Source organism: Hemitrygon akajei, chromosome 4, assembly GCF_048418815.1.
Source record: "Hemitrygon akajei chromosome 4, sHemAka1.3, whole genome shotgun sequence".
Taxonomy (NCBI): Eukaryota; Metazoa; Chordata; class Chondrichthyes; order Myliobatiformes; family Dasyatidae; genus Hemitrygon; species Hemitrygon akajei.
In genome coordinates, this window is record NC_133127.1 from 35,328,268 (window position 1) to 35,354,549 (window position 26,282).

At 43.4% G+C, this 26,282-nt stretch overlaps 1 protein-coding gene across 2 annotated transcripts in view; it reads right to left on the reverse strand.

Annotated features, from left to right (window-relative positions):
* LOC140726223 (clathrin light chain A-like) overlaps positions 1-24,685 on the reverse strand; it is a 31,692-nt gene extending 7,007 nt beyond the window's left edge. Inside the window, exons 1-5 of one of the 2 annotated variants that reach the window (XM_073042305.1) lie at positions 24,173-24,667; positions 16,449-16,492; positions 13,125-13,236; positions 7,267-7,378; positions 2,808-2,861 (exon numbers count right to left, since the gene is read on the reverse strand). In XM_073042305.1, coding sequence (XP_072898406.1) covers positions 2,808-2,861; positions 7,267-7,378; positions 13,125-13,236; positions 16,449-16,492; positions 24,173-24,320 — 470 coding nt within the window. In that variant the 5' untranslated portion in view covers positions 24,321-24,667. Of the gene's footprint in view, positions 1-2,807; positions 2,862-7,266; positions 7,379-13,124; positions 13,237-16,448; positions 16,493-24,172 lie in introns of both variants that reach the window. The other variant, XM_073042306.1, reaches the window with a different exon arrangement.
* Positions 24,686-26,282: the final 1,597 nt, after the last annotated feature.

The window sequence follows — 26,282 nt, forward strand, 5'->3', positions numbered from 1 at the left end:
AACTTTCCTGTAATACCATGGGATCTTAACTTGGTCAGCAGCCTCATGTGTGGCACCTTGTCAAAGGCCTTTTGAAAGTCCAAATATACAACATCCCTTACATCCACTTTATCTATCCTACTTGTAATCTCCTCAAAGAATTCCAACAGGTTCATCAGGCAGGATTTTCCCTGAAGGAAACCATGCTGACTTTGTCCTATCTTGTCCTGTGTCACCAAGTGCTCCATCACCTTATCCTTGACAATTGACTCTAACATCTTCCCAACCACTGAGGTCAGGCTAACTGGTCTATAATTTCCTTTCTGATGTCTCCCACCTTTCTTAAAGAGTGGAGTGACACTTGCAATTTCCAGTCCTCCGGAACCATCCCTGAATCCAATGATTCTTGAAAGATCATTACTTACCGTATGTCACCACAATCTCTACCGCTACCTCTTTCAGAACCCTAGGGTGCAGTTCCTCTGGTCTGGGTGACTTATGTACCTTTAGGTCTTTACCTAACCTGACCTCCTCTGCGACTGCAGCACCTTATCTGGCATTCTGTTACTACCTTGACATACTTATGTTGTGAAATGAACTGAGTGGATAGCGTGCAAAGCCAAGTTTTTCCTCATGAAGGGTCGTGGCTGGAAATGGTATCTCTTTATTCCTTTCCATAGATGCTGCCCGACTTCCAGCATTTTGTTTGTGTTTCACTGTACTTAGCTATGTGACAATATTAAATCAATCAGTTAACCAAACAAGTCTGGACAAAACCTTTCCACCTGCCTCTCCCAGTTCTTCCTTTTAGTTTAATAATTTCCCAGACTTCTCAATAAAGTAATTAAGAGACTGTTGAGGGGAATGTCACAATCCAGGCATAATCTCTGAAGAAGTTGGCAGAGTTTGTCTTGAAACGTTGGTTATAATCGATACCAGTGAGAGTCTGAGAGGAGTTTATTTGTCATATATGCCAGGAGAGCACTAGATCCTTTGTTTAAAATCCACACAGGTTTATTGATGCAATTAAGCAGATGATGTTCTGTGTTTTTGGGCCACGGGTCCTGGAGCCCCTTGGACAGAAAAACAGTTAAAAGCAAACAGGTCCGGGAGCTGCTAAACAGGTTGGAAACAGACAGTGACTAAGTCAGTGGATTGAGACCATTTCTGTCCTCCAGCTAGGAGGATGGTCTCACATTAAAAAGCAGCTAAATTTGTGTCGCTTTGTGTGAATCGGAGCAGAATGCGGCCCTCAACCCAGCAAGACGGCCCTCTGCTTAAGAAGATTACAACTGATCAGATCGTAGTCACTGCTCCATGTTCCTGTCTCGGTCCATGTGGACAGAACGGCTTAAGTTATAATGAGAGATTGGATAGGCTAGGTCTGCTTTCCCTGGAGTGCAGGAGGTTGAAATGTATTTAAAATCATCAGGGGCATAGATTGGGCAGATAGTCAGTCTGTTTCCCATTGTAGGGGAGTCTAAACCTAGAATGCATACGTTTAAGGTGAGAGGGAGGAAGTTTAAAGGGGATCTGAGGGGTAGACTTTTCACACAAAGAGTAGTTGGTATCTGGAATAAGCTGCCAAGGGAGGTGGAGGAGGCATGAACAGCAAGAACATTGAAGAGGGAGGTCCTTGAATGAGCATGGCATTTAGGGTACGGAATTCAGCAGGTTTCAATAGGTGCATTTAATGTCAGCGAAATGTATACGATATACATCCTGAATTAATGCAGCCAAGTAGATTTGGTGTAGACAGGAAGACATACAGTGAGTCAAGGGACCTGTGACCACCATCAGGGAGGAGGTACAGGAGTCCAAAAACCCATATTCAACAATTCAGGAATAGCTTCTTCCCCTCCACCGTCAGAGTTTTGAATGGTCCATGAACCCATATCACTCTTATTGTTCCTTTTTACTTGCACTGTTTATTTATCTTTGTAATATATAGTAAATTTACAACTTTGCACTGTACTGCTGCTGCAAAACCACAAATTTCATATCATCCTGTCAGTGATAATAAATCAAATTCTGTTTCTGTGCTATACATCTCAATGACCCGAACCTTTCCCCTCCTTGTTTATCAACTATTGACCCATTTCTGCCCTATTCAAAGACCTTGCTCCCGGAGGCTTTGAGGAAGGGAGTTCCAAAGATCCCACAGGAGGATGTGTGTCTCTGTGTGCGTGTGCGCGTGCAAATTTCTAAACAATTACCTCTAATGTTAGATTCACCTGCAAGAAGAAACATCCTCTCCACACTCCACCAATCTAGTTCCCCTTCTCTCTTCTAAACTCCAATAGATACAGACTTAGTCTGTCCAACCTTACTTCATAAGACAACCCAACTATTCCAGGTGTTAGTGCAATAAATCTTCACTAAATTGCTTCCAATACATTAAGATCTTTTCTTACACATGAAGACCAATGCAATCTAACAATAACCTTACATAGCTTTCCTACTATCCTAGAATGTTAGCAATACTTGTCAATCTAGGCACTATTTAATCCATTTTTAAGATATATTAAAAAGAGAAGAATGTGTCACTGTATCTACAATAACAAAAAATTATAGAAAAACAAAACCTACAGATGCTGGAAATCCAAAATTAAAACTGAGAGTGCTGGCAAAATTGAGCAGCACTGGTTCTCATAAAGGGTCATAGACCTCATCCATTAACAATCCAGCTCTCTCCACAGATGCTGCCTTATCTGCCCAGAATCTTCTGAATTTATTTTATATTTCCAGAATCTGTAGTATTTTGCTTATGAACATCTTCAGGAAGGATTTGAAAGAATAGAAAAGAGAAATATTGAAAGGCAACATACACATAGCCAATGACATCGGCGAACGGTTGTTTGTAGAAAGCTTCATCTAGAATCCTTGGGGATGAAGATATCAGTTGTGTGGTCCATGGATCAGCAGTAGAGAGAAGAAAATAAAACAGGAGTAAGAACTCAGACAAAGCAACAGGACAAAGCACATCACTGAATTCTCAGAGAGAGCTTGAGGACGTGGAGGCCGGAGAGAAGGGCAAGGAATGAAGGGTGGGCACCTGTTCTGCTGACCTTCCACATCATCTGGGCTCTGCCCTCTGACTGTAGAGAAGGAGCAGAGGGAATGAAGTGGCCACCCACCCATTTTCTTCAGCGATGCAAGCCTTGGGACTTTCTGTCAACCTTCACACTTAGACCCAGTGGAAGCTTCAGCAGCACGAGATGTTAATTTCCTCTCAGGCAGCCTTTAATCAAACAGTCTCCACACAAGAACAAGATGGAGAAGAAGGAGCCTGTTGTGGCATTCAGCAAGAGCATGACCAACCTTTTACTTCAGTGCCACTTAAAGTCATAGAGTCATACTATGTGAAAACAGGCCCTTTGGCTCATCTGCTCCATGATGACCATGATTCCCATCTAAGCTACTCTCACTTACCTATGTTTGGCCCACATCCCTCTAAACCTTTCCTTTCTATGTATCTAGTCCAAAAGTCTTTTAAATGTGTTTATATACCTGCCTCAACTAGGTCCTCTGGCAGCTCATTTTGTATACTAACCACAGTTTGGGTGGAAAGGTTGCCCCTCAGGTTTGTACTAAATCCCTCCCCTCTCACAAACCTATTCCTACTAGTTCTTGTGGAATAAAAACTGTGTGCATTCACCCCTTCTATTCCTCTCATGATTTTATACACCTCCATAAGATCACCACTCATTCTGTGACACTCCAGTGAAAAGTGATGGGTATTTCCATTGTATATCCTCCTCTTTCCAATGTAGCTGCCGAGACTGGGGACTCATTACTCAAGCCAGAAGTCAGAGGCCCAATGTCTGAGAGTCTGCGACTGTGGGTCCAGACCCAATGTCTGCACGTTTGAGCGTCCAGAGGAAGCCTGCCTGGGGTTAGAGGTGTGTGTGTGGAATGGAACTTGTTTTATTGTTGCCTTGTTTTGTTACTGTTGTTGATGCTTGTGTTGTTCTACTGAACATTGTGGCTACATTATGTTGGTGCTGGAATGTGCAGTGAAACTCTCAGGCTGTCCCTAGCACTTCCTTTCGTTGTGTTGGTTGTTAATTGAAACGACACATTTCACTGTGTATTTTGATGTACACATAATAAATAAACGAATCTGCATCTGAAAAGAATTCCCAACCTGTTGAATCTCTCTTTATAACTTAATCTCCCGAGTTCTGGCAACATCCTCATAAATCCCCTCCGCACCCTTTCCAGTTTAACGGCAATTTTCCCATAGCAGGGGGCTGGAAATTATATACATGACTGTATTCCAAATGAGGCCTTACCAGCATCTAATACAACTGCAACATAACATCCCGACTTCCCTACTCAGTGCCCAGCCTTCTTCACTACCTTTCAGGAAATCATACACAAGTTCCTAGGTCCTTTTGATCAACACTTCCCAGAACCCTGCACTGTGAAAGTCCTACCCTCATCCATCTTCCAAACATGCAACACCACCCTTATTTGAATTAAAATCTATTTGCCAGTCCTCAGCCCTCTTGCCCAGCCGATCAAGATCTCTTTGTAATTCATGATCATTTTCATCTTCACTTTCTTTCTTGCACTCATCCCTCATAGTCTACCTTAGGGTAGAAGCAGTTCTCACCTCTGTTGCTCCTGGTTGCTGTCGGGTGTCCCTCTATAAGCTGGGAGTACCTAAACTGATGGAAAAAAAGTTACTGCCCCTGGTCACTGTTTGGCCACAACAGGGACCTTCTGACTGCAGACTCCTTTCCTTATCCCAGAAAATGGCAGAGCTGGCAGGAGATTCCACCACAGCATGGAGTCACGCCTGCCTGGTCAGCCTTTTCCTCTCCTTCCATGTAGCTTTATAAAATTTAGCATTCTCGGCCAGATGGTACACACGAACATAAGAAATGGGAGCAGGAGTAGGCCATCTAGCCTGTTGAACCTGCTCTGCCATTCAATAAGATCATGGCTGATCTGGCCATGGACTCATCTCCACCTACCTGCCTTTTCCCTGTAACCCTTAATTCCCCTACTATGCAAAAATCAACCTTGTCTTAAATATATTTACTGAGGCAGCCTCATTGGGCAGAAAATTCCACAGATCCACAACTCTCTGGGAAAAGCAGCTCCTCCTTATTTCCATCCTAAATCTACTTCCCCGAATCTTGAGGCTACATCTGTGACAAATGTATAGTAGCACTTGTTGCAACATCTTTTATTTTCAGCAAACGATTCTTCCCTGATCTGCTCCAATTTTGACACCAGAACTCTAGAAGATGTCTGCTGCAATAGCAATATCTGTAAGAGTATATACTTGGAGGATCGTGTGTCCAATGTGCGTGGAATGGGCTGCTGGCAACGGTGGTGGAGGCGGATACGACAGGGTCTTTTAAGAGACTTTTGGTTAGATTCATGGAGCTTAGAAAAATAGAGGGCTATGGGTAACCCTAGTAATTTCTAAGGTAGGGACATGTTCGGCACAACTTTGTGGGCCAAAGGGCCTGTATTGTGCTGTAGGTTTTCTATGTTCCTATGTTTCTAATGTGGCATGACATTGCTCTATCAGCCACTGCTGTAAATTCAGTGTTGACTCCCTTCAGCAGAGGACGTTTTGATAAAAGATCAACCTTTGTTACTTTGAACAGCAAGTAATCAACAGACACTAGCAATGACACAAATTACTTGAGCTGTTTGTGATTTGAAATTTATGAGGATATTGTCAGGAATTGAGTTATGGAGAGAGATTTAGCAGGCTGGGACTTTTTCATTGGAGCTTAGGAAATGTATAAAAATTTACAAAGGCATAGATAGACTCTGTGCTCAGCTTATTCACAGGGTTGGGGGGGTGGGGTGTGGGAATCAAGAACCAGAGGATGTAGGTTTAAGAGATTTAATAGGAACCGGAGGGGCAGCTTTTGCACCCAGTAAGTGGTCAGTATATGGAGTGAGCTGCCAGAGGAAGTGGTTGAGGCAGGTACATTAACAACATTTAAAAGGTACTTGGATATGGGCCAAATGGATCAGTTGGGCCAAAGAGCCTGATTCCATGCTGTATGACTCCATGACTCTATTCATTACCAGAGACTTTCACAGAGTAATTCTATGGTGTATGAAGCAGCCAAGAGTAACCACTGCCTGAAGCAAGCTTTTCCTTGATGTATTAAGAAACGGGAGCCTTTCCTTCCAATTTCATTTTTGAAATGGATGATGGTGCAGAGCTGTGGAAACTGTGACTTGTTTTCAGAAGCTCTTCGCATTCCCTGGAAAAATTTGGAATTAAAAATAAAATCCATCTCCACTGACTGAAACGCCTCTCCATACTGGAAGGGTGCAGTCTGCACTCAGAGCTTCTGAGCTGCCAAATGAGTAAGTGCAAACCTGGGGGAGTAGATGTAGGTGTTAGAGAGATTGATGAGGAGAGGATGGAGACGCGTTGACACACGAGGAAAGCAGATCTGAAAACTGACATAAATTTGGACGTGTTTTTATGGAAGCTCTGATTCAGAAGAAGTGACACCATCAAATTATAAAGTTTATTCTTAATGCTTCTGTTTTGGCAACAAGAGATGGAAGAAAACAAGTTTCAAAGTTCTACTGACTGAGGATTTTGGCTAAAAAATTACCTCAAAACTTTCCCTCATTGCCAAAGCTGACTGATAACAAAACAAGTAAAGGGAGCAGAAACTTCAAAATGAGAAAGTTTAAAGAAATGGCAAAATATACAGTAAATGTAATGGAATTAAACCTAGATTCTTTCATTTTGACATTTTCCTCTATTAGAATCAATGGATAAATAGAAGAGGGAATAGTGGACAAAGAGTCACCAGCTAATTTACTGTACATTGATTCCATTTGATACAGGGCAACTCGTAATCAAAGCTGGTTTCCTGGTTCTGGAGTCAGCACATGGGAGAACATTAGCTGATATTGGTTGAGATTCTCTTTGAATGAACAATATAGTAGAATGTATAAAGGAGAGTGGAGATCTGACACTGTTTCCCTCAAAATGCTACTCAGGCTGGGGATTGTGAGAACTTCAGAACTTGAACTGTTCTTTATTGCGTGCGGCAATTAAAGCCTTATGGACAAGATGGCTAGTGAAATGCAGATAAAGATCAGCTGTGACCAAACTGAGTGTGGAGCAGGCTGAATACCTTTCCTTCTTTGTACACTTCATTTGTTTTATCGTTAACTTTGAGATTTCATGAGTATAATCGATAAAAAGTTGCCAAGAATTCTCATACAAAAAGCAAAGTTTTCTTGGAACGGTAGGAACCTCCATAAGACTAAGCCTCCTGTGACTACCTGTTATTGGTTTTCATTTCTTCCAGATGCTCCTCCTGTTGTGTGTTCCAGTCTTCCAGCTCTTTCCTAGCCTTCTCTCTCCACTCTAGCTCCGCTTCACGGGAGTTGGCATCTAAGGAATTCAAAGATAAGAACAATTTCTTATTTCCTTGTAGTGAGATTCTAACCATTCCTGCGGTGACCACACAATGGAGTCCACGGGTTAGAGATCGCACAATGCAGATTAACGTGGCACTGCATGGGAGCTCCTGCGCAGCAACATTCCATTCAACACATGTCCAGTGCATCATGTGGAACAGAGCAGAGGACTGGGTGTACGAGGTGGGGTGGGTGGGTGGGTAGGGAGGGGAAGAGGGGTAATAAGGTGATGGGGCCTGGAGCTGAGGTTCAGTATCACTGAGGCAGGACTTATCGTCAGACTCATTGAACTATTTGACCTTAACCACTACAGTTGTAAATTAACTAACTGCAAAGTATCATTTAAGAAACACAGCAGTAGCTGCATGGACCAGAGGAATAGTAGGCCTGGAGGGTTATGTGCTGAACACAGGAAATTGGGACTAGCTAGGTGGAGAGTGTGGCCAGAAGAGACACATTCTGTTCAAAGGCCTCGATTCATGCCATATTGACCTGTGACAACCTTTACCACTACTCCTGCCTCCTACAGCTACTTGGAAACCAAGAAGACAGATCGATAGATACTTCATTGATCCCAAAGGAAATTAAAGTGTCACAGTAGCATTACAAGTGCACAGATATACAAATATTAGAAGAGAAGTAAGAAAGAATAGAAAATAAGTTATCTCAAACAGTCTAACAAGAGGGGTTCATCACTTCCCTGACTTGGCCAAGGGAAGAATGACCTCATATAGCACTCTTTGGAGCAGCACAGTTATCTTAATCAATTACTAAAAGCGCTCCTCTGTTCAGCCAAGGTGGCATGCAGAGGGAAAGAAACATTGTTGAGAATTGCCAGGATTTTCCTTAGGGTCCTTTGTTCCACCACAAACTCCAGTGTGTCCAGTTTGACTCCTATAACAGAGCCAGCCTTCCTAATCAGTTTAGTGAGCCTGTTAGCGTCACTCATATTGATGCCATTGCCCCAGCACACCACTGCACAGAAGATCGTACTGGTGACAACAGACCAGTAGCACATGTGAAGCAGAGGCCTGCATACTCCAAAGGACCTCAGTCTCCTCAGGAAGTACAGGCAACTCTTGGCCCTTCTTGTACACAGCCTCTGTGTTGGTGTTCCACTCAAGTCAGTCACCAAGTACCTGTAGGTCCTCACCACATCCACGTCTACAGCATCACTAGTAACAGGGAGCAATGCAGGCTTAGTCTTCCTGAAATCCATCACCATTTCCTTTGTCTTACTGATGCTGAGCTGTAGATGAGTCAGCTTGCAACATTTGCACCAGGGTCCTGTACTTATCCTCCCATCCTCCTTTATACACCCGATATTGCCAAGTCATCAGAGAATTTCTGCAGATAACACGACTCAGTGTTGTATCTAAGAATCTGCTGGTAAGAGGTTGCTTTGAGTTCCACACCTTAGTCTGCTGCAAGATGTAGACTGCTAAACCAATCATGAATAATGGAGCAATAAGGCTTAATCTGGCCAATTGTGCCTATGCTGGAGTGATACTGTGCAATCATTGTCAACAATGGAGCGATAGTGTAATCTGGCCAATTGTGCCAATGCTGGAGTGATACTGTGCAATCATTGTCAATAATGGAGCGATAGTGTAATCTGGCCAATTGTGCCAATGCTGGCTCTTTGAAAAAGAGTCGTGCATTTAACCCCTTACACTGCTCTTTCCTTTGGGCCTTGCAAGAGATTTCAAATAGAGTAAAATGTTGTAATAATATGTTAGAACTTTATAAAAGACTGAAGTGGCTAACTTCTCTTTGGTCTTAAATCTGATGAAAGCAAACTATAAAATCAGAAATTGCTGCAAATCCTCAGCAGGTCAGACAGCAAAGAGAAGGGAAACAACTCACATTTCACATCAGTGACCCTTTGGTAGAAGGCATGAGATGACTCTGGTAGACTGAGAAACTTGGTGTGATAGTGGCTAAATTTTAAAGATTTAGGTCATAATTTAAAAGTAATGCATGTCCTGTTAAGACCGACAAAACAACAAAAAAGTCAACTGTGCTCGTCAAGAGAAGTTAAAGATAGTATTAGATCAAAGGAAAAGGCTCATGTTGCCGTTCAAAAGGGGGAGTAAAATGGAGTTATGTGGAAATAGGACTGAGATAGGAGAAGCACAGATTGCTAAAGTTAAGTTTATTAATACTGGAGAAATTAGAGGGACAACAGGCTATCAAAGCTTTAAAAGAGAGGGGACAAAAGAAGTAAGTGTTATTTCCTAGACTGAGACAGCAGAACTCCAGATGAAGGGTCTGAATCTGAAACATGAACTCTCCATTTCTCTTCAGAGATGCTGCCTGACCTGCTAAGTTCCTCCAGCTGTTAGTTTTTGCTCCACTTTTCAGCATCTGCAGGCTCATACGTTTCTGTCAGTAAATAGGCAGGAGAATGAGAACATGGAGAAGAAATGTTCTCTCTATCTTCATAGAAGATGCAGTAATATTCCTGGAAATAGGGGAGAGTAAGGAGCTGAAACAGTCAAGCATTAGTGAAATAAAGTGGTACAGAGGTTCAGCAAGGAAGCAGGCCTTTTGGCCCATTGAGTTTGTGCTGACCATCAACCAAGCATTTATACCGAGCCTAAATTTATCACATTTTGAAATTCTCCCCACATTCCCATGAATGCCTCCCAGATTCCATCACTCAGCTCCACACTAGGAGCACTAATTTATATTCTTAATCCCAATGGTACTCCCAAAATGCGTCATCTCACGTTTACCTGTACGAACTCCATCTACCATTAACAACCCATTTCACTAGTATATTGATATCTCTCTGACTAATACACACTAATATATGACAGCCTATAACTATCCCCACACAATGCACAACTGCAAGTCTTCACATCATCTGTAAAGTTACTCATCATGCCTCCTACATTCACATCCACAGAACTCACATATATTATACACAGCAAAGGTCCCAGCACTGATTCCTGAGAAGCACCACTAGTCACAGGTCTCAAAACGCTAAAACAATCCTCTACACCCTGTCTCCTATTGCCAAACCACTTTGCATCCAATTTACGCTCGATCCCATGGGCCCCAAAGATTTTGGACCAATATTCCTTGTGGGACCTTGCCAAAAGCCTTACTGAAGTCCATGTAAACCACTACAGTACCCTCACTGATACACTCTGTTACCTCTTCATAGAATTCAATCAGGTTGGTCAGACAGGACCTGCCCTTAACAAAAGCACGTTGGCTGCCTCTGACTGTGCCTGCCTTTCTAAGTGAACAGTAATCCTCTCCCTCAGAATGTTTCCTGGTATCTTCCCCGCCACTGATGTCAGGTTCACGAGTCTATAGTTACCAGTCTTCTCCCTGCTGCCTTTCTTATAAAGGGTATCATGTTTGCCGTTCTCCAGTCATCTAATACCTCATTTGTGTCTAGTAAAGATCTAAAAATTTCAGCCAGATCCCCAACAATCTCTTCCCTTGTCTCCCATTGATAAATTCCATACAGTCCTGGATATTTATCTGCCTTTCAGACTAATAAGGCATCAAGTTTCTCTTTATTTATTAAGACCTGCATGAGACATTTACCATTCCCTTCCATAAGTTCTACAACAACAAAGTGAATACTGGTGAAAAGTTTTCAGTTAGAATCACTCCTGCACCTTCTGGCTCCACACGTAGATTGACTCTAATGGGTCTTACTTTTTCCTGGTTTTTGTTTTGCTGTTCAGATTCTTCAGATTAACCTCAATGCTGTTTAACAGTCATATTTTGTGACACCCCCTTCCCTCACAAGTTTTCTTTTTAAGTATTTCCATAAACCTTCTGTGTTCTCGATAACCTTGGTCATTTTGGTTCCTTGTACCTACGGTTTGTTTTAATATTTTTCTTTTTATCCAACCCTCAATATCCAAGTTCCCCGTACTTGTTGCCCTTGGCTTTCACCCCTACAGGAACGTGCTGACCCTGAACTCTTACTATTTCTCCTTTGAATGGTTGCCACTCTGCCGACATAGAACTACCTGCAAGTTGATGCTCCCAATCAACCTTAGCCACCTTCCATCATATTCCAATGAGTTGGCCTTCCCCTAATTTAAGACGCTTAGTAGTATTCTATCCCCATCTTTCTCCATAGCCACTTTGTTCCTAAAGTGCTCTCCCACTGACAGGTCATCCACTTGACATGTTTCATTCCCCAAATTAAGGTATGGCAATGTTCCTTCCCCATTGATCTATCTACATAATGTGTCAAAGAGCTTTCTGAACACACCTTAAAAATCCTACCTCCCCCCCCCCCCCCCCCCCCCCCCACCGCCGTGAGACTCTTACTCTAAGGCAGTCCTAGTTCATACTTTGGAACTTAAAATCAGCCAGTACTGTAACTCAGTTTTATTATGTTTCTCTGATATCTGATCCTCTACCTGTTGGTCTGTTATACACCTCCCAAAGTGACATGATTCTTTTCGTTTCTAATCTTTACCCATTTGGCCTCAGTCGAGAAGCTTTCAATAATGAAGTAATGCAGACATTGGGGAATCATGCATTGACACTCCCGATCATTTCCCCTTCTGTCTCACCTGGATATGTTATACCCTGGGATACTGAAATGCCAGGCGTGCCCATCTGCAACTAAGCTTCAGTGACGGCAACGACGTATATCACATACTTCACTGTAAATTGCAGCATTCGAGTTCATCTACCTTACTATCTAGAGAGATGCAACTTCCTGTAGCTTTAAATTCCCTGCATGCTCACTGGCTAATGAGCTTACTCACTTTTTCTCCTCTGGGTGATCATCGTTCTCCATCTGAACACCTACTCTGAGCTCCATTCCCCTGCCTACTCAATTTAGACCTTCCCCAATGTCACTAGGGAATCTCTTAGCAAGGATGTTGATCCCACTCTGGTTAAAGTGCAACCAGTCCCAATTGCACAGGTCCCACCTCCCCCAGAAACAGTTCCAATGATCCAGGAACATACAGCTCATCCTCCTGCTTTATCCCTTCAGCCACACATTCATTCATTGGACCCATCCCTCCATTCCTGTACTCACTTGCTTGTCGTACTGGAAGCAATCCAGAGATTACAACCCAGCATCAAGGACACCTTCATGATGCCTCAAAAAGGTGATATCCATCATTAAACACCACCATCATCCAGGACATGCCCTCTTCTCATTGCTACCATCAAGGAGGTGGTACAGGGGCCTAAAGACACACACTCAACATTTCAGGAAGAGCTTCTTCCCCTCCACCATCAGATTTCTGAATGGACAATGAACCCATATACACTATCTGATTATTGTTTTAACCTCACTAATTTAACTTTTATATATATTTCTTATTGTAATTTAGTTTTTTTATTATGTATTGCAATGTACTGCTGCTGCACCACAACAGATGTCATGACATATGCCAGTGATATTAAACCTGATTCTGATTACAGTAACCCATCCTAGTAATTTATGAATTATGTAATTTCCTTATGGATTTCCTGCCCACACCAATAAAGATCTTTGTGTTCCTTCACAAGCTCTGCTGACTGGAGCATCTGATCCCAAAGGCCTATATACATTAACCCTCAGATCTCTCTGTTCCCGCATCTACTTTAACATTTAATACTATTTGGCTCGCAGTTCTGTCACTGTTATCTCTCCCGAGACACACCACTTTACACTTCACAGTGTTAAATTTGACAAGCTGATGATTTGACAGTAATTCCCTAATGGATCAGCGATTGTTTACCCAAAGCCTCCAAGTGTTTCATTTGCTCTTCTCTCCACCTGCGTATACTGTCTGGCTCCTGGTACAGGTCGTCAGCTTCAGAAATAGCAGCGTACACATCAGCAGCGTTCTCCTATCAAAAGAAGAATTGGGAGTTTGAACGTGTCAATTAATCTCGAATAAACTAGAATAAATGGAGTTCTGAAATGGGCAGATCTGGACAATGAATGCCAGATATCCCAGGGCTGGGTCTGATGGGGCTCAGAGTCCTTTGCTTTTCTCACGTTGACAGGTCTAAGGGAGCTGCTGGGAAGGTTCTCAGTGACTGAACTGGAAGGTGGATGATCTGAACTATTAACTTTGCTTGTCTCTCCATGGATACTGCCTGACCTGCTGCGTATTTCCAGCAGTTCTGCTCTAGGTTAGACCAGCAGCACTGATAGTATTTTGCTTCCAGACTGAGCTTATCGTCTGCAGCTCCTTGTTGCCTGCACCTATCACCTCCCAGGCTCTGTCACCATTTCCACCTTTCTCCTCCCTACCTAACTCCATCTACCACATCTCTTCTCACCCGGATCCACCACTTACCCCACCCTTTCCACTAACCTCTTTGTACTGGCCCACTCCCTTCTATCTTCTAATCCAGATGAAGGGTCTCAACCCAAAATGTTGAATGTCCATTTCCTTCCTACAGGTGCTGCCTGACCCACTGAGTTCCTCCAACAGATTGTTTGTTGCTTCAAATTCCACCTTCTGCAGAAACTTGGGTCTCTGATTTGATAGTTGTTGGGATCACCAAAATTTAGCCTGCACTTCTTCACAGGGAAGTGTGTTTTGTCTGGAACATGGTGAGCAGAATCTAACCTGAGAAAGACAGGTTGAACTAGCTGGTAGCGCAGACTCAGGATTTTGTAGGGTCTTAGGCGCTGTTCAGAGAGCCACACTCCCACTCCCTCACCTCCCAGCGTCTTCAATCAGGACTCAGTGTTCACAACTTCACCTCCCCCTCAAACCATTCTCATCCTCACAATGTAAACATAACCTGCTGGTGTTAGCAATTCAACTATGACAGTCTATTCAGCCAAGCACACAACCTGCTCACAGTAATTAATAGATTTGAAAATAAAGATCAACAATTATTTTCAATGGGGAAGATTAAAAACTGCAGACCCTTAACTCCATCACATGCTATTCTGACTAGGTGTTTCTCATCACTAGAACAAAAGTGAAACTTCCCCATTGGCAGTGCGGTCATATCACAGTTCAAAATTTAGCTCACCACCACCTTCTCAAGGTAGCAATGGATGGACATTAAATGTCAATGCTCACAACCTGTGAACGAGCACTGAAGTTACATCATCTTCCTTATCCTTAAAGTCCTCCCACAGGTGAGGTCCCAGAAGACCAGCAAGTAGCTAATGTTGCTCCATTATTCAGGACAGGAACCTGGAACTATAAGCTGGTGAGTCTCATATCAGTGGTAGGGAAACTACTGGAGAGAATTCCTACTAGTAGGATTGATGAGCATTTGGAAAACCATGGTCTAATTAGGGAGAGCCAGCTTTGTATGGAGCAAGCCATATCAACTTGATTGAGTTTATTGACGAAGTAACGAGGGTGACTGATGAAGATAGAGATATGGACGTTGTCTACATGGATTTAGGTAAAGTGCTTGTCAATGTCCCTCATGGGAGGCTCATCCAGAAGATTCAGATGCATGGGATCCATGGTGAATTGGCCGTTTGGATTCAGAACTGGCTTGCACATAGAAGACAGAAGGTAATGGTTGAAGGGCCTTATTCTTACAGGAGGTCCGTAAATGCCCTTTCCTTGGACAACATTGGTGGCGTGGAGAGGGGAAACTTGCAGCTTGGGCAATTGCCGGTCTTCCATAAAAAAAAAAACCTTGCCCAGGTTTGCGTCCTGGAAACTTTCCAAGGTGCAAATCCATGGTCTATCAAGACCAACAGAGGTCTACCCTACCTAAATAATGATGTTCTGCAGGGATCTGTACTGTGACCTTTGCTGTTTGTGATGTATATAAATGACCTGGATGAAAATGTAGATGGGTGGGTTTGTAAGTTTGCAGATGATACGAAGATAGGTAGTGTTGTGGATAGTATAGAAGACTAGCAATGAATACAGCAGAACACAGATAATTTACAGATATGGGTAGAGAAATGACAGATGGAGTTTAAACCAGGTAAATGTGAAGTGTTGCACCTTGGTAGGCCAAATGCAAAGAGACAGCACACTGTTAAGTGAAAGACCCTGAACAGTGTTGATGAGCAGAGGGATCTTGGGTTCCACATTCATAGCCCCCCGAAAGTGGCTACACAGGTTGAAAAGGTGATTAAAAAGGCTCATGACATGCTTGCCTTTATTAGTCGAGGCACTGAGTTTAAAAGTCAGGAAGTTATGTTGCAGCTTAAAAAAAAACTCTAGTTTACCCCATCTGGAGTATTGCGTACTGTTCTTGCCACTCCATTACAGGAAGGATGGAGAGGGTGCAGAAGAGGTTTACCAGGATGCTGCCTGGACTACAGGGCACGTGCTATAAAGAGAGGTTGGACAATCTTGGGTTGTTTTCTCTGGAGTGGCAGAGGCCAAGGGGAGAATTGATGGAGGTTTATAAGATTATGAGAAGCATAGATAGATTAGACAGACAGTATCTGCTTCCCAGTGTTGAGATGTCTAATACCAGAGGGCATGCATTGAAGGTGAGAGTGGGTAATTTCAAAGGAGATGTGAGGGGAAAGCTTTTCACACAGAGTTGTGGGTGCCTGGAATACACTGCCTGGGGTGATGATAGAATTGGATACATTTGGGACTCTTAACTGATGTTTAGATGACATGTGAATGTGAGGAAAATGGAAGGATATAGACATTGTGTAGGCAGAAGAAATTAATTCAGTTGGTTATTAATTTAATTGGTTCAGCACAATATTGAGGGCCGAGTGGCCTGTTCCTGTGCCGTAATGTTCTAAATAACCTGAAATGTCGTCCGTCTATTTCCCTGAACATTTCCTGCCTGATTACACCAGCATCTTGTTTATTGTTCCAGATTCCAGTATCATGACCCTCTTGTGTCTCCTAGCCTATTTGGGCCTCCCTTGTGCATATGGAAAAAAATTTCAGCTCTCATATCATTTCTGTAAATCCTTGTTTTCCACTTACTCCATTGCTTTCTATGTGATCTGTGGCCAGATGTATGGGGCTATCTGTGATGCAGCCTCCCTCTGGACACAAACTTCCTGCAGGGAGAAGATCTTCCCCCTCATAATCGTCTGCATTCACACATTCAAGGCTTGCAATTACGTACTTGGAAAGGAAACTGTAACATACCTGGTTGGAGTCTCCAGGGGCAGCATCCACTTCATCGGTTTTCTCTGTAACAAACAAGAGGACTGTGAAAACTTTAAAGACTCCATACCACTTATTCTCAATATTGCGTGTGTACTGCTTATATCCCATTCTTTTTAAAAGTCCAATCAGAATGATTTGGGCTAGAAGGGCCAGTTACCATGCTGTATCTCTAAATCAATAAGAAATAATAATAAAAATAATAACGTAATAAGTTTCACCAATCCTGACAAGCCAGGTTTCTCCTGGTGCTCTGATCCTGGCCTCTTCTACACTGGCAAAATTAGAAGCACTTCTGATGGAAGGTCATTAAATGTACAGTGCCTATAAAAAGTATTCACCAACCCTCACCCCCAGAAGTTCTCATGTTTTATTGTTTTACAATGTTGAATCAGTGGATTTAATTTTTTGACAATGATCAACAGAAAAAGACTCTTGTGTCAAAGTGAAAACAGATCTCTGCAAAGTGATCTAAATTTATTAGAAGTATAAAATTGATTGCGTAAGTATTCATCTCTACAAGTTAGTATTTAGTAGATGCACCTTTGCACCTTGAGTCTGTGTGGATAGGTCCCTATCAACTTCGCACATCTGGACACTGCAATTTTTCCCCATTCTTCTTTACTGCTCAAACTCTGTCAGGTTGCATGGGGATTGTGGGTGAACAACCTTTTTCATGTCCAGCCATAAATTCTCAATTGGATTGAGGTCTGGACTCTGACAGCCACTCCAGGACATTAACTTTGTTGTTTTAAAGCCATTCCTGTGTAGCTTTGGCTTTATGCTTAGGATCATTGTCTTGCTGGAAAACAACACTTCTCCCAAGTCACAGTTCTCTTAGAGACAGCATCAGGTTTTTCTCCAGGATTTCCTTGTATTTTGCTGCATTAATTTTACCCTTTACTTCCACAATCCTTCCAGGGCCTGCTGCAGTGAAGCAACTCCACAGCATGATGCAGCCACCCCCATGCTTCACGGTAGCGATGGTGTGTTTTTGATGATGTGCAGTGTTTGGGTTACACTAACCATAGTGTTTAGTCTGATGGCCAAAAAGCTCAATTTTGGTTTCATCAGACAATAGAACCTTCTTACATCTGACTTCAGAGTTTCCCACATGCCTTCTGGCAAACTCTAGCTGAGATTTCATGTGAGGTTTTTTTCAACAGTGGTTTTCTCTTTGTCCACTCTCCCATAAAGCTGCAGCTGGTGAAGCACCCGGGCAATAGTTGTTGTAGGCACAGTTTCTCCCAGCTCAACCACTGAAACTGGTAACTCCTCTAAAGTTGTCTTAGGTCTCTTGGAGGCCTCCCTCACTAGTCCCCTTCTTGCACGGTCACTCAGTTTTTGAGGATGGTCTGCTCCAGGCAGGTCTACAGCCATGTTCTTTCCATTTATGGGATGATTGACTTGACTGTACTCCAAGGAATATTCAGTGACTTGGTGATTTTCTTGTATCTATCTCCTGATTTGTGCTTTTCAATAACCTTTTCGTGGAGTGGTTTGGAATGTTCTTTGGCATTCATGGTGTAGTATTTGCCAGGATACTGACTCACCAGCAGATGGACCTTCCAATACAGGTGTATTTTTACTACAATCTACCGAAGCACTTTGACTGCACACAGGTGATCTCCATTTAACTAATTATGTAACTTCTCAAACCAACTGGCTGCACCAGTGATGATTTGGCATATCGTATTAAAGGGGGTGAATACTTATGCGATCAGTTATTTTGTCTTTTTCTGTTGATCAGTGTCAAAAAAAACAAATTAAATCCGCTGTGATTCAATGTTGTAAAACAATAAAACATGAAATCTTCCAAGGGAGGGTGAAAACTTTTTATAGGCATTGTATCTTCATCTCTACAGTCTTTTATCTGATTGCTGCCCATTTCAAAAAGTCTTTCATATTAGACTTTGAGAAGCTCTGTATCTGTCAGCTGCAGTTAATCCTTTAACATGCTCCTGTGATTTCATTCACCTCCTTCAAATAGACCAGCTGTGATTACAGTCTTCACCACCCACTCGCAGCCAACACCAACTCCAGTCACGTCATCCAACTCCACCCTCTCTTACACATTTCTTTTGTTCCCACCAATGTCTCAGCAATTTAAATCAAATTTGATTTCTACCTTTTCCTAGCCACGATTAGACTTTATTGACCAGAAATGTTAACTTTGATGGTCTCTACAGATGCTGCCCGACTGCCGAGTACCTCCTTTGTTGTCTGTTTTTATGAATACAGGTATTTGGAGCAGGGGCAGACACTCAGCCGTACATCTGCCTCACCGAGTCAATATGTCATGACTGATCTGGTTGTTACTGTGTGTTTGTCTACTTGGTAAGCTTTTACCCCTTTGCTAGTAAGTAAACTATCTACCTTAGCCTTTGAAATATTTAAAGTCTGTGCTTCCAACGTCATAAAGTAATACAGCACTGAAACATCCTTTGGCCCAACTCATCCATGCTGACCAAGATTGTCAGTAAGCTAGTCCCACTTGACCACATTTGACTCAACAAAAAAGAAAAAAGATTAATTTTATTTGTCACATGTATATAGAAACATTGAAACATACAGTGAAATGCGCCACTTTGCATCAGATCAAATCAACGAGGATTGTGCCACGCTTTCAGTGCCAACGTAACGTGCCTACAACTTACTAACCCCAACCTGCATGCCTTTGGGATGTGGGAGGAATCCAGAGCACCCAGAGGAAACCCACATTGACAGGGAGAGAACAGCAGGAATCAAACCTCGGCTGGTGATTGCTGGGACTATAAAGCGATTGTGCTAATGATCTGTTACCATTCTGCCCCTCTACACCTTTCCTATTCATGTATCTATCCAAATGTGTCTTTTATATGTTGCTACTATACCTGTCTCTATCACTTTCTCTGAAACCTTGCTTCATATACCCAGCACCCTCAATGTGAAGAAATTTCCCCTCCAGTCCTTTTTAAATCTCCCTCCCCTCACCTTAAACCTAAGCCCACTAGTATTTGATTCTCTTTCTCTTGGATAAAGACTGTGTGTGCATGCTCCCTATCTATACTCCTCCTGAATTTATACACCTCTTTAAGGCTACCCCTACTTGAAAAAATAGAGGTCATCGTCTGCTCAACACTCCCTGTATCTTGAGTCCTGGCAACATTCTTATAAATCTCTGCACTCTTTCCAGCTTTACAGATCTTTTCTACAACAGGATAACCAAAACTGTACACAATGTGACCTCACCAAAGTCTTAGACAGCTGCAATATAACATTCCAATTACCATATTTAATGTTGGTGCTGATAAGACAGCTTGTGCAATGCCACCTTCACCATTCTATCTAGCTGATGACACAACTGTCAGTAGCCAAAAGTGGTGCTGAGTCAGCAAGAAGGAGGGGATTTGAACCCTGGCTGAGTGGTGACACTTCAACAACCTCTCACTCAATGTCTGCAAAACCAGGGAGCTGATATTGATTTCAGGAGTGGAAAACGGGAGGTTCTCAGCAGGGGATCAGAGGTGGAGAGAGTCACCAACGTTAAATTCCTTGGCGTTATAATTTCAGAGGACCTGGTGGTGTGGGTCTGGCATGTAACTGCCATTACAAAGGAAGCACAGTAGCATCCCTACTTTCTTAGAGGTTTGTGCAGCTTCAACATGCCATCTGGTTTGACAAACTTTTATACATGTGCGATAGATGTACTGACTGGTTGCCTGGTATGGGAACACTAATGCCCTGGAATGGAAAAGCCTACAAAGGTAGTGATTACAGGCCAGTTCATCAGGGATAAAACCCTGCCCTTTACTGAGCACATCTCCAAGAAGCACTGTTGCAGAATAACAGCATGCATTATTAAAGACCACAACCATCCAGGCCACGCTCCCTTCTTGCTGTTGCCATTGGGAAGGAGGTTCAGGAGCCTCAAGTCTCACACCACCAGGTCCAGGAACAGTAATTACCCCTCAACCTCAGGCTTTTAAACCAGAGGGGGTATCTTCACTCACCCCAACACTGAACTAATTCCACAACCTATGGAGTCACTTTTAAGGACTCTATAACTTATGATCTTGATATTTATTGCTTACTTATTATTATTTTCCTTTCTTTTTGTATTCGTAATATCAAGAACATAAGATGAAGAGTTCTTGAAAGTGAGTCTGTAGTTTGTGGGAGCATTTCAGTGATGGGGCAAATAAAGTTGTGTGGAGTTATACCCTTTGGTTCAAGAACCTGATGGTTGAGGGGTAGTAACTGTTCTTGAACCTGGTGGTGTGAGTCTTGAGACTCCTGCATCTTCTTCCTGACCAAGATCTCCCTGTAATTTTTGATAACCTTTTTCATTGTCTACAATACGATTTTAGTCTCTTCTGTAAGCCTAATAACTGTGCATTTTATATTCTCATCCAAATTGTCTATAAATAATAGACAACAATGGGTTCAGCACTGATCCCTGAGGCACACCATTAGCCATAGGCCTCTAGTCGGAAAAACAACCTTCAACTATCTCCCTCTGCTTCCTACCATCGAGCCAATTATGAATGTGGTTATCTCACTCTCTTTAGATCCCAGGTGATCTAACCTTCCAGATTAGCCTTTCCAATAGGAACTTGCTGTTCCTGAACTCTTGATATTGCACTGTTAAAATTCTCCACTTGTCAGGCATCTCTTTACCTGTAAACATCCTCACCAAACTGGCATCTGCAAGTTCTTGTCTAATGCCTCCAAAATTAGCTCTGCCCGAATTTAAGACCTTGCATACTAGTCCCAACTTTCTCCTTAACTATTTTAAGGGTAATAGACAAACACTAATATTCTACAACCCACAGATTCACTTTTGAGGACTCTTTACAACTCCTGTTCTTAATACTTGTTCTTTGCACTGTTTGTCTTTGGTTGTTTGTCAGTCTTTAGTCTATGTATCATTTTTCATAAATTCTATTGTATTATTTCCATTAAATGCCATTATATGTTTTTGATAATAAATTATACTTTACTTTTAATAGAAATATGGTCACTTCACCTTTGACAGTTCAGTCACTTGCCCTACCTCATTCTCTGAGAGGAAGTGTTGCATCCTCTCTAGTAGAGTACTCTATATACTGATTAACGAAGCTTTCTTGGACACATTTAACAGAGATCCCTTTGAGAGTTACAAAGATTATTAACCCTCTGGAGAAATTTCTTTGTCTCATCTCAGCCTTACATTAGATTTAAACAGTGACACTCCCTCCTCTAATCTTCTGCAAGAGCACGTCAAGGCACCATATGGTCTCATTTGTTTCAGTGCCATCACCTCATGCTTAGCAGGGTTAAATTCCATCTGCCATTGCTCTGTCCAACTGGCCAAATGACCAGTCTTATCCTGTATAACCTAACATTACTCTCCTCCTTGTCAACAAGTGTTTTATATCATCTGTAAATTTACTAATCAGCCCTCCTCTCTTAATGAATATGACAAATGAGTAAGAGTCTCAGTCACTGATTCTTGTAATCAGCACTTGTCCCAGGCTTCCAATCTCAAACGTTATTCACACTCACCAAGCCAGTTTTGGATCAAGTTTGCCTGCTTGCCTTGGATCCCGTCTCCCATGTGAGGTGTCAATGGCCTTATTGAGGTCCATGTAAACTTTATTAACCATGGTGGCCTCAATATATTTTGTTAGCTTTAACAAAAAATGTAACTGGATTGGTCAGACAGGATTTCCCCTAACTAAACCGTGCAAACGCTCTTTGATCAATTCTCAACTTTCTAGGTGGAGATTAACCCTGCGCCTCAGAGCATTTTTCAATTACTTCTCTCACAGTGGTTGCAATGGTCCATGACTAACTGTCTTATACTTGCTATCTTCCCTAAATAAAGGCATTCCATTTGCTGTCCTTCAGTTATCTGGCAACTCGCCTGTGGCCAGGGAATTTCAATATCTGTCTGGGCCAGCAAACTCCCTCACACAGCAGACTGGTATATTAGGCTTTGCGGACTTATCCACCTTTGAAACCTGCTCAGACATCTAATATAGTCACCTCTTTTAGCATAACTTATCCCAGAATTCCAACTAGCCCCCCCCCCCCCACCTAATGCTTCAGCTGTAACGTCCTTCACCTTATTGAACAGATGAGAAATATTGATTTAAGATCTCCCATGGCATGTGGCTCTCACTCAGAATTCCCCTTTGGGTCCCAATCCTACTGACTTCTACCTTGGTTACACATGCCCAAGGCCAGGCCACCTAGCAATCCCCTGATTTAATCCTAGCCTATTTACAGTGATCTACCAACCGGGAGGAAACCCACAGGGAGAACGTACAGGCAGCAGCGGGGATTGAACCCGCGTTGCCTGCACTGTAAAGCGTTGTGCTAACCACTACGCTACCGTGCCGCCCTGGTGATACTTCATGGGCCCTACTTCCCCTGCATATTATTTTGTACCCCTTCCAACCCCACTAATGTCAGACCTCTCCCTTGTCAATTCTCCTTACCACCGGCACATAAAGTCTCCCAGTCTTCTGCTCCCTAGTCATACTTCCCTATTCTCGCCTTTCACTCTCCCCCCACCCTTACTGAATCGTCCCTCTGCTGTGATGACTTTGCTCTTTCTCTCCCCCCCCCTCACTAAAGACCAGCTTTAGTCAGAAATATAACATGGGTGAGAAAATAATCCATCTCAGTCATATGGTAAACCCGACCTGCGACCCGAGTTGATTCTCCTACCACTAAATGATGTTTCCTTTGTTTAGTATATAAAAAACTGTAACAACAGCAAATTTAGTGCAATAAAATGCTTCAAATTATTCTTATCAAAAAAAAAGGCACCAACCCTGTGCTTTACAACCACCAGCTCTGGACATTGAAACCAAGCAAAATCTAATCTACACATCCAGGATTCTCTCAGATACAGTGAGATGTCAAATCAGATTACCAGATTATCATTTTGAATTTAATGTAGATTATCTGACTCCACGGGATAAAGCAGTTCTGTTTGACCGTGACACCTTGACAGAAAATACACCGGCAAATTAACCACAAAAGGCTGAATTTCTTGTCCAAGAGCGTCCTTGTTGAAGGGGCATTCGAGCTGAGGGAATTTACAGTGAAATCCGAGCGCCGGGCTGCTGGCGATGGAAGGGACTCTGAAGAACGGCGGCCCCTCCCACCCCGTCTTGTCTCCAGGCAGCAGTGCTAAGCTCCTCTACCCATCTGTCACCCTGGATGGAGTGGGGGGGGGGGGGGGGGGGAGAATGGTGTCAACATACTGCACCTGAGCAGGGAGACGGAACAGAACACGGCGCGATGAGAAGCGCAGCAAGCTCATTCAGTAAATACTGCTTCCACGCAGGATTTCCGCAGCTGCGGTGGTTTTTATCCCCGCTTCGTGTCGGTGGTGGTAGGGGATGTCAGGGGCACTTAGAACATAAACATGGTGCATGATGTTGCTGCCGGACTGACTAGTCTGAGGAGCGGGCTAGCGATGGTTTCCCGCCGCTTCATTCGGTAACCCCTCCCTTGAACCATTCAGATACATAGACCGACCCCCATCTCTTCCTGCTGCGGAAACCCCCCGCTACATTTTCACTGACAGATACACCTGTGTTTCCCTCAGCACCGGAGACTGGGCATCTACCCAAAGGTGGGGCCGAAAATCCAGCTGTTTGGCCCGTGTGGGAACCGCCTTACCTCTGGCTGCGGTGCGGATTTGGGGGAAGGTGTGGACAGAGGCTCACCTCGGGCTCCGGTGTCCGGTGTGTCGGGCTCCGGGGCAGTTTCCCCCTCGGGCTGGGTCTCGATGCCCTGGATTTGGGTGTGATGCTGGTGCAGGAACGCGGCGGCGGGATCCTCAGCCCCGGGAGCACCATCGTTTCCAACATCCATGTCCTCGGTGCCCTGTCAGTCCCGGAGGTTGCACAGTGTGAAATATCAGAGGGAGAGCGGCGAGGCTGCAGCAGAATCAACCCACCGCCGTGTTCAGCCAGCGGCAGGAGCGGGCGGATCAGCGCAGAAGCACAAGTAGCGGAGTCTGCGGCTCGGCTCGGGGACTGAAGCCAAGTGCGGGCTTTGACCTACCTCGCCTGCGCCCCAACCCAATCGATCCTCATATCAATCATAACCTCTCCCAACTCCAACCTCAACAGATCCCAATCCGAATAGGTTCGAACCCCCACAGATCCCAACCACAATCGGGATCCAAACACCAACAGATCCCGACCCTAATCCCAACGGATCACAATCCAGTTTCCAACCCCAATACCGATCCCAGCCCCTGTCCCAACCCGGCCTGCTAGCCCAGGACAGCAGAAATAAACCAGCTCCGTGGCTCCAACAGCAGATGCGTGATGTTATTAGGGGAAACGATTCAGGGGGACAGGATGGATCTACACTGAGATCAAGGAGTCAGTGTGACTTAGGGGGGAGATCCTGTCTGAACTAATTCAGGAGATGGTGATGAAAACATGTGGACCAGGGCAGTGCCGTCATGTAGTCCACCTGGACTGCAGTACACTAACACCTCTGCATGGGAACTAGTCGAAAAGGTTTGAGCCCATGGCATCCAGGGGAAATTGGTTAATCCTTGGCTTGGTGATGGGAGGCAGAGGATGACAGCGAAGGGTTTTTCACTGGAAACCTGTGGCCACTGGTGTACCACACCGACCAGTGCTGGGAACATCATTGTTTGTCCTATGTACTCTATGGCAATGCTATGACTATGAATAGAGTTATAAAACACTACAGCTGAGAAACAGGCCCTTCGGCCCTTCTCGCCCATGTCAAACTACTATTCTGTCTAGTACTCGGACTCTAGCCCTCTATACCCCTCGCCATCCATGTACTTATCCAAATTTCTCTTAAAGGTTGAAATTAAACCTGCATTCATCACTTGCACTGGCAGCTTATTCCACACTCTCATCACCCTCTGAGTGAAGAGGTTTCCCCTCATGTTCCCCTTAAACATTTCACCTTTCACCCTTAACCCATGACCTCTCATTCTAGTCTCACCCAACCTAAGTGGAAGAAAGTTTGCTTGCATTTAACTAACTTATACCCCTCATAACTTGCATATCTCTATCAAATCTCCCCATATTCTCCTATACTTCAGGGAATAAAGTTCTAACTTATTCAACCTTTCTTATAACTCGGTTCCTCAAGTCTTGGCAACATCCTAGTAAAGTTTCTCTGCCCTCTTTCAATCTTATTGATGTCTTTCCTTTCTTGTGAGCAAAACGGTACACAATACTGCAAATTAGGCTGTGGCAATGTAGGAGGTAGACTTGGAAAATTGCATATTACACAGAAATTAATAGCATGTGGATAGTGAGGATGGTCCTCAACTACATAATGATATTGATCACTTGGTAAGATGGGCCAAACTACCGAACCTTCACAAACTTCAAAGAAGATAGAGGTGCTGACATGCTTTCTTTGGAATGGCACTTACATGCTAAACCCAGGACAGATCCTCTGAAATAATACAAGGAATTTAAAGTACCTGTCCCTTTCCACCTCTGATCTGATGAGGACTGCCTCATGGACCTCCCGTTTCCTCCTCCTGTAGTCAATAATTGACTCTTTGGTTTTGCAGATGTTGAGTGAGAGGTCGTTATTGTGGCACCACTCGGCCAGGTTTTCAGTCTCCCTCCTATATGTTGATTTGTCACTTTTGTTTCAGCCAACAATAGCAATGTCATCAGCTAACTTAAACATGGCATTGGAACGGTACTTAGCCACACAGTTATAAGTGTAGAGTGAAGGTGATTTAAGGAACATTCTGACTTTATTGTATGTCCATAGATCCCTGAAAATGGGACCAGAAATACAAACTGTTTGTAGATGAAGAAG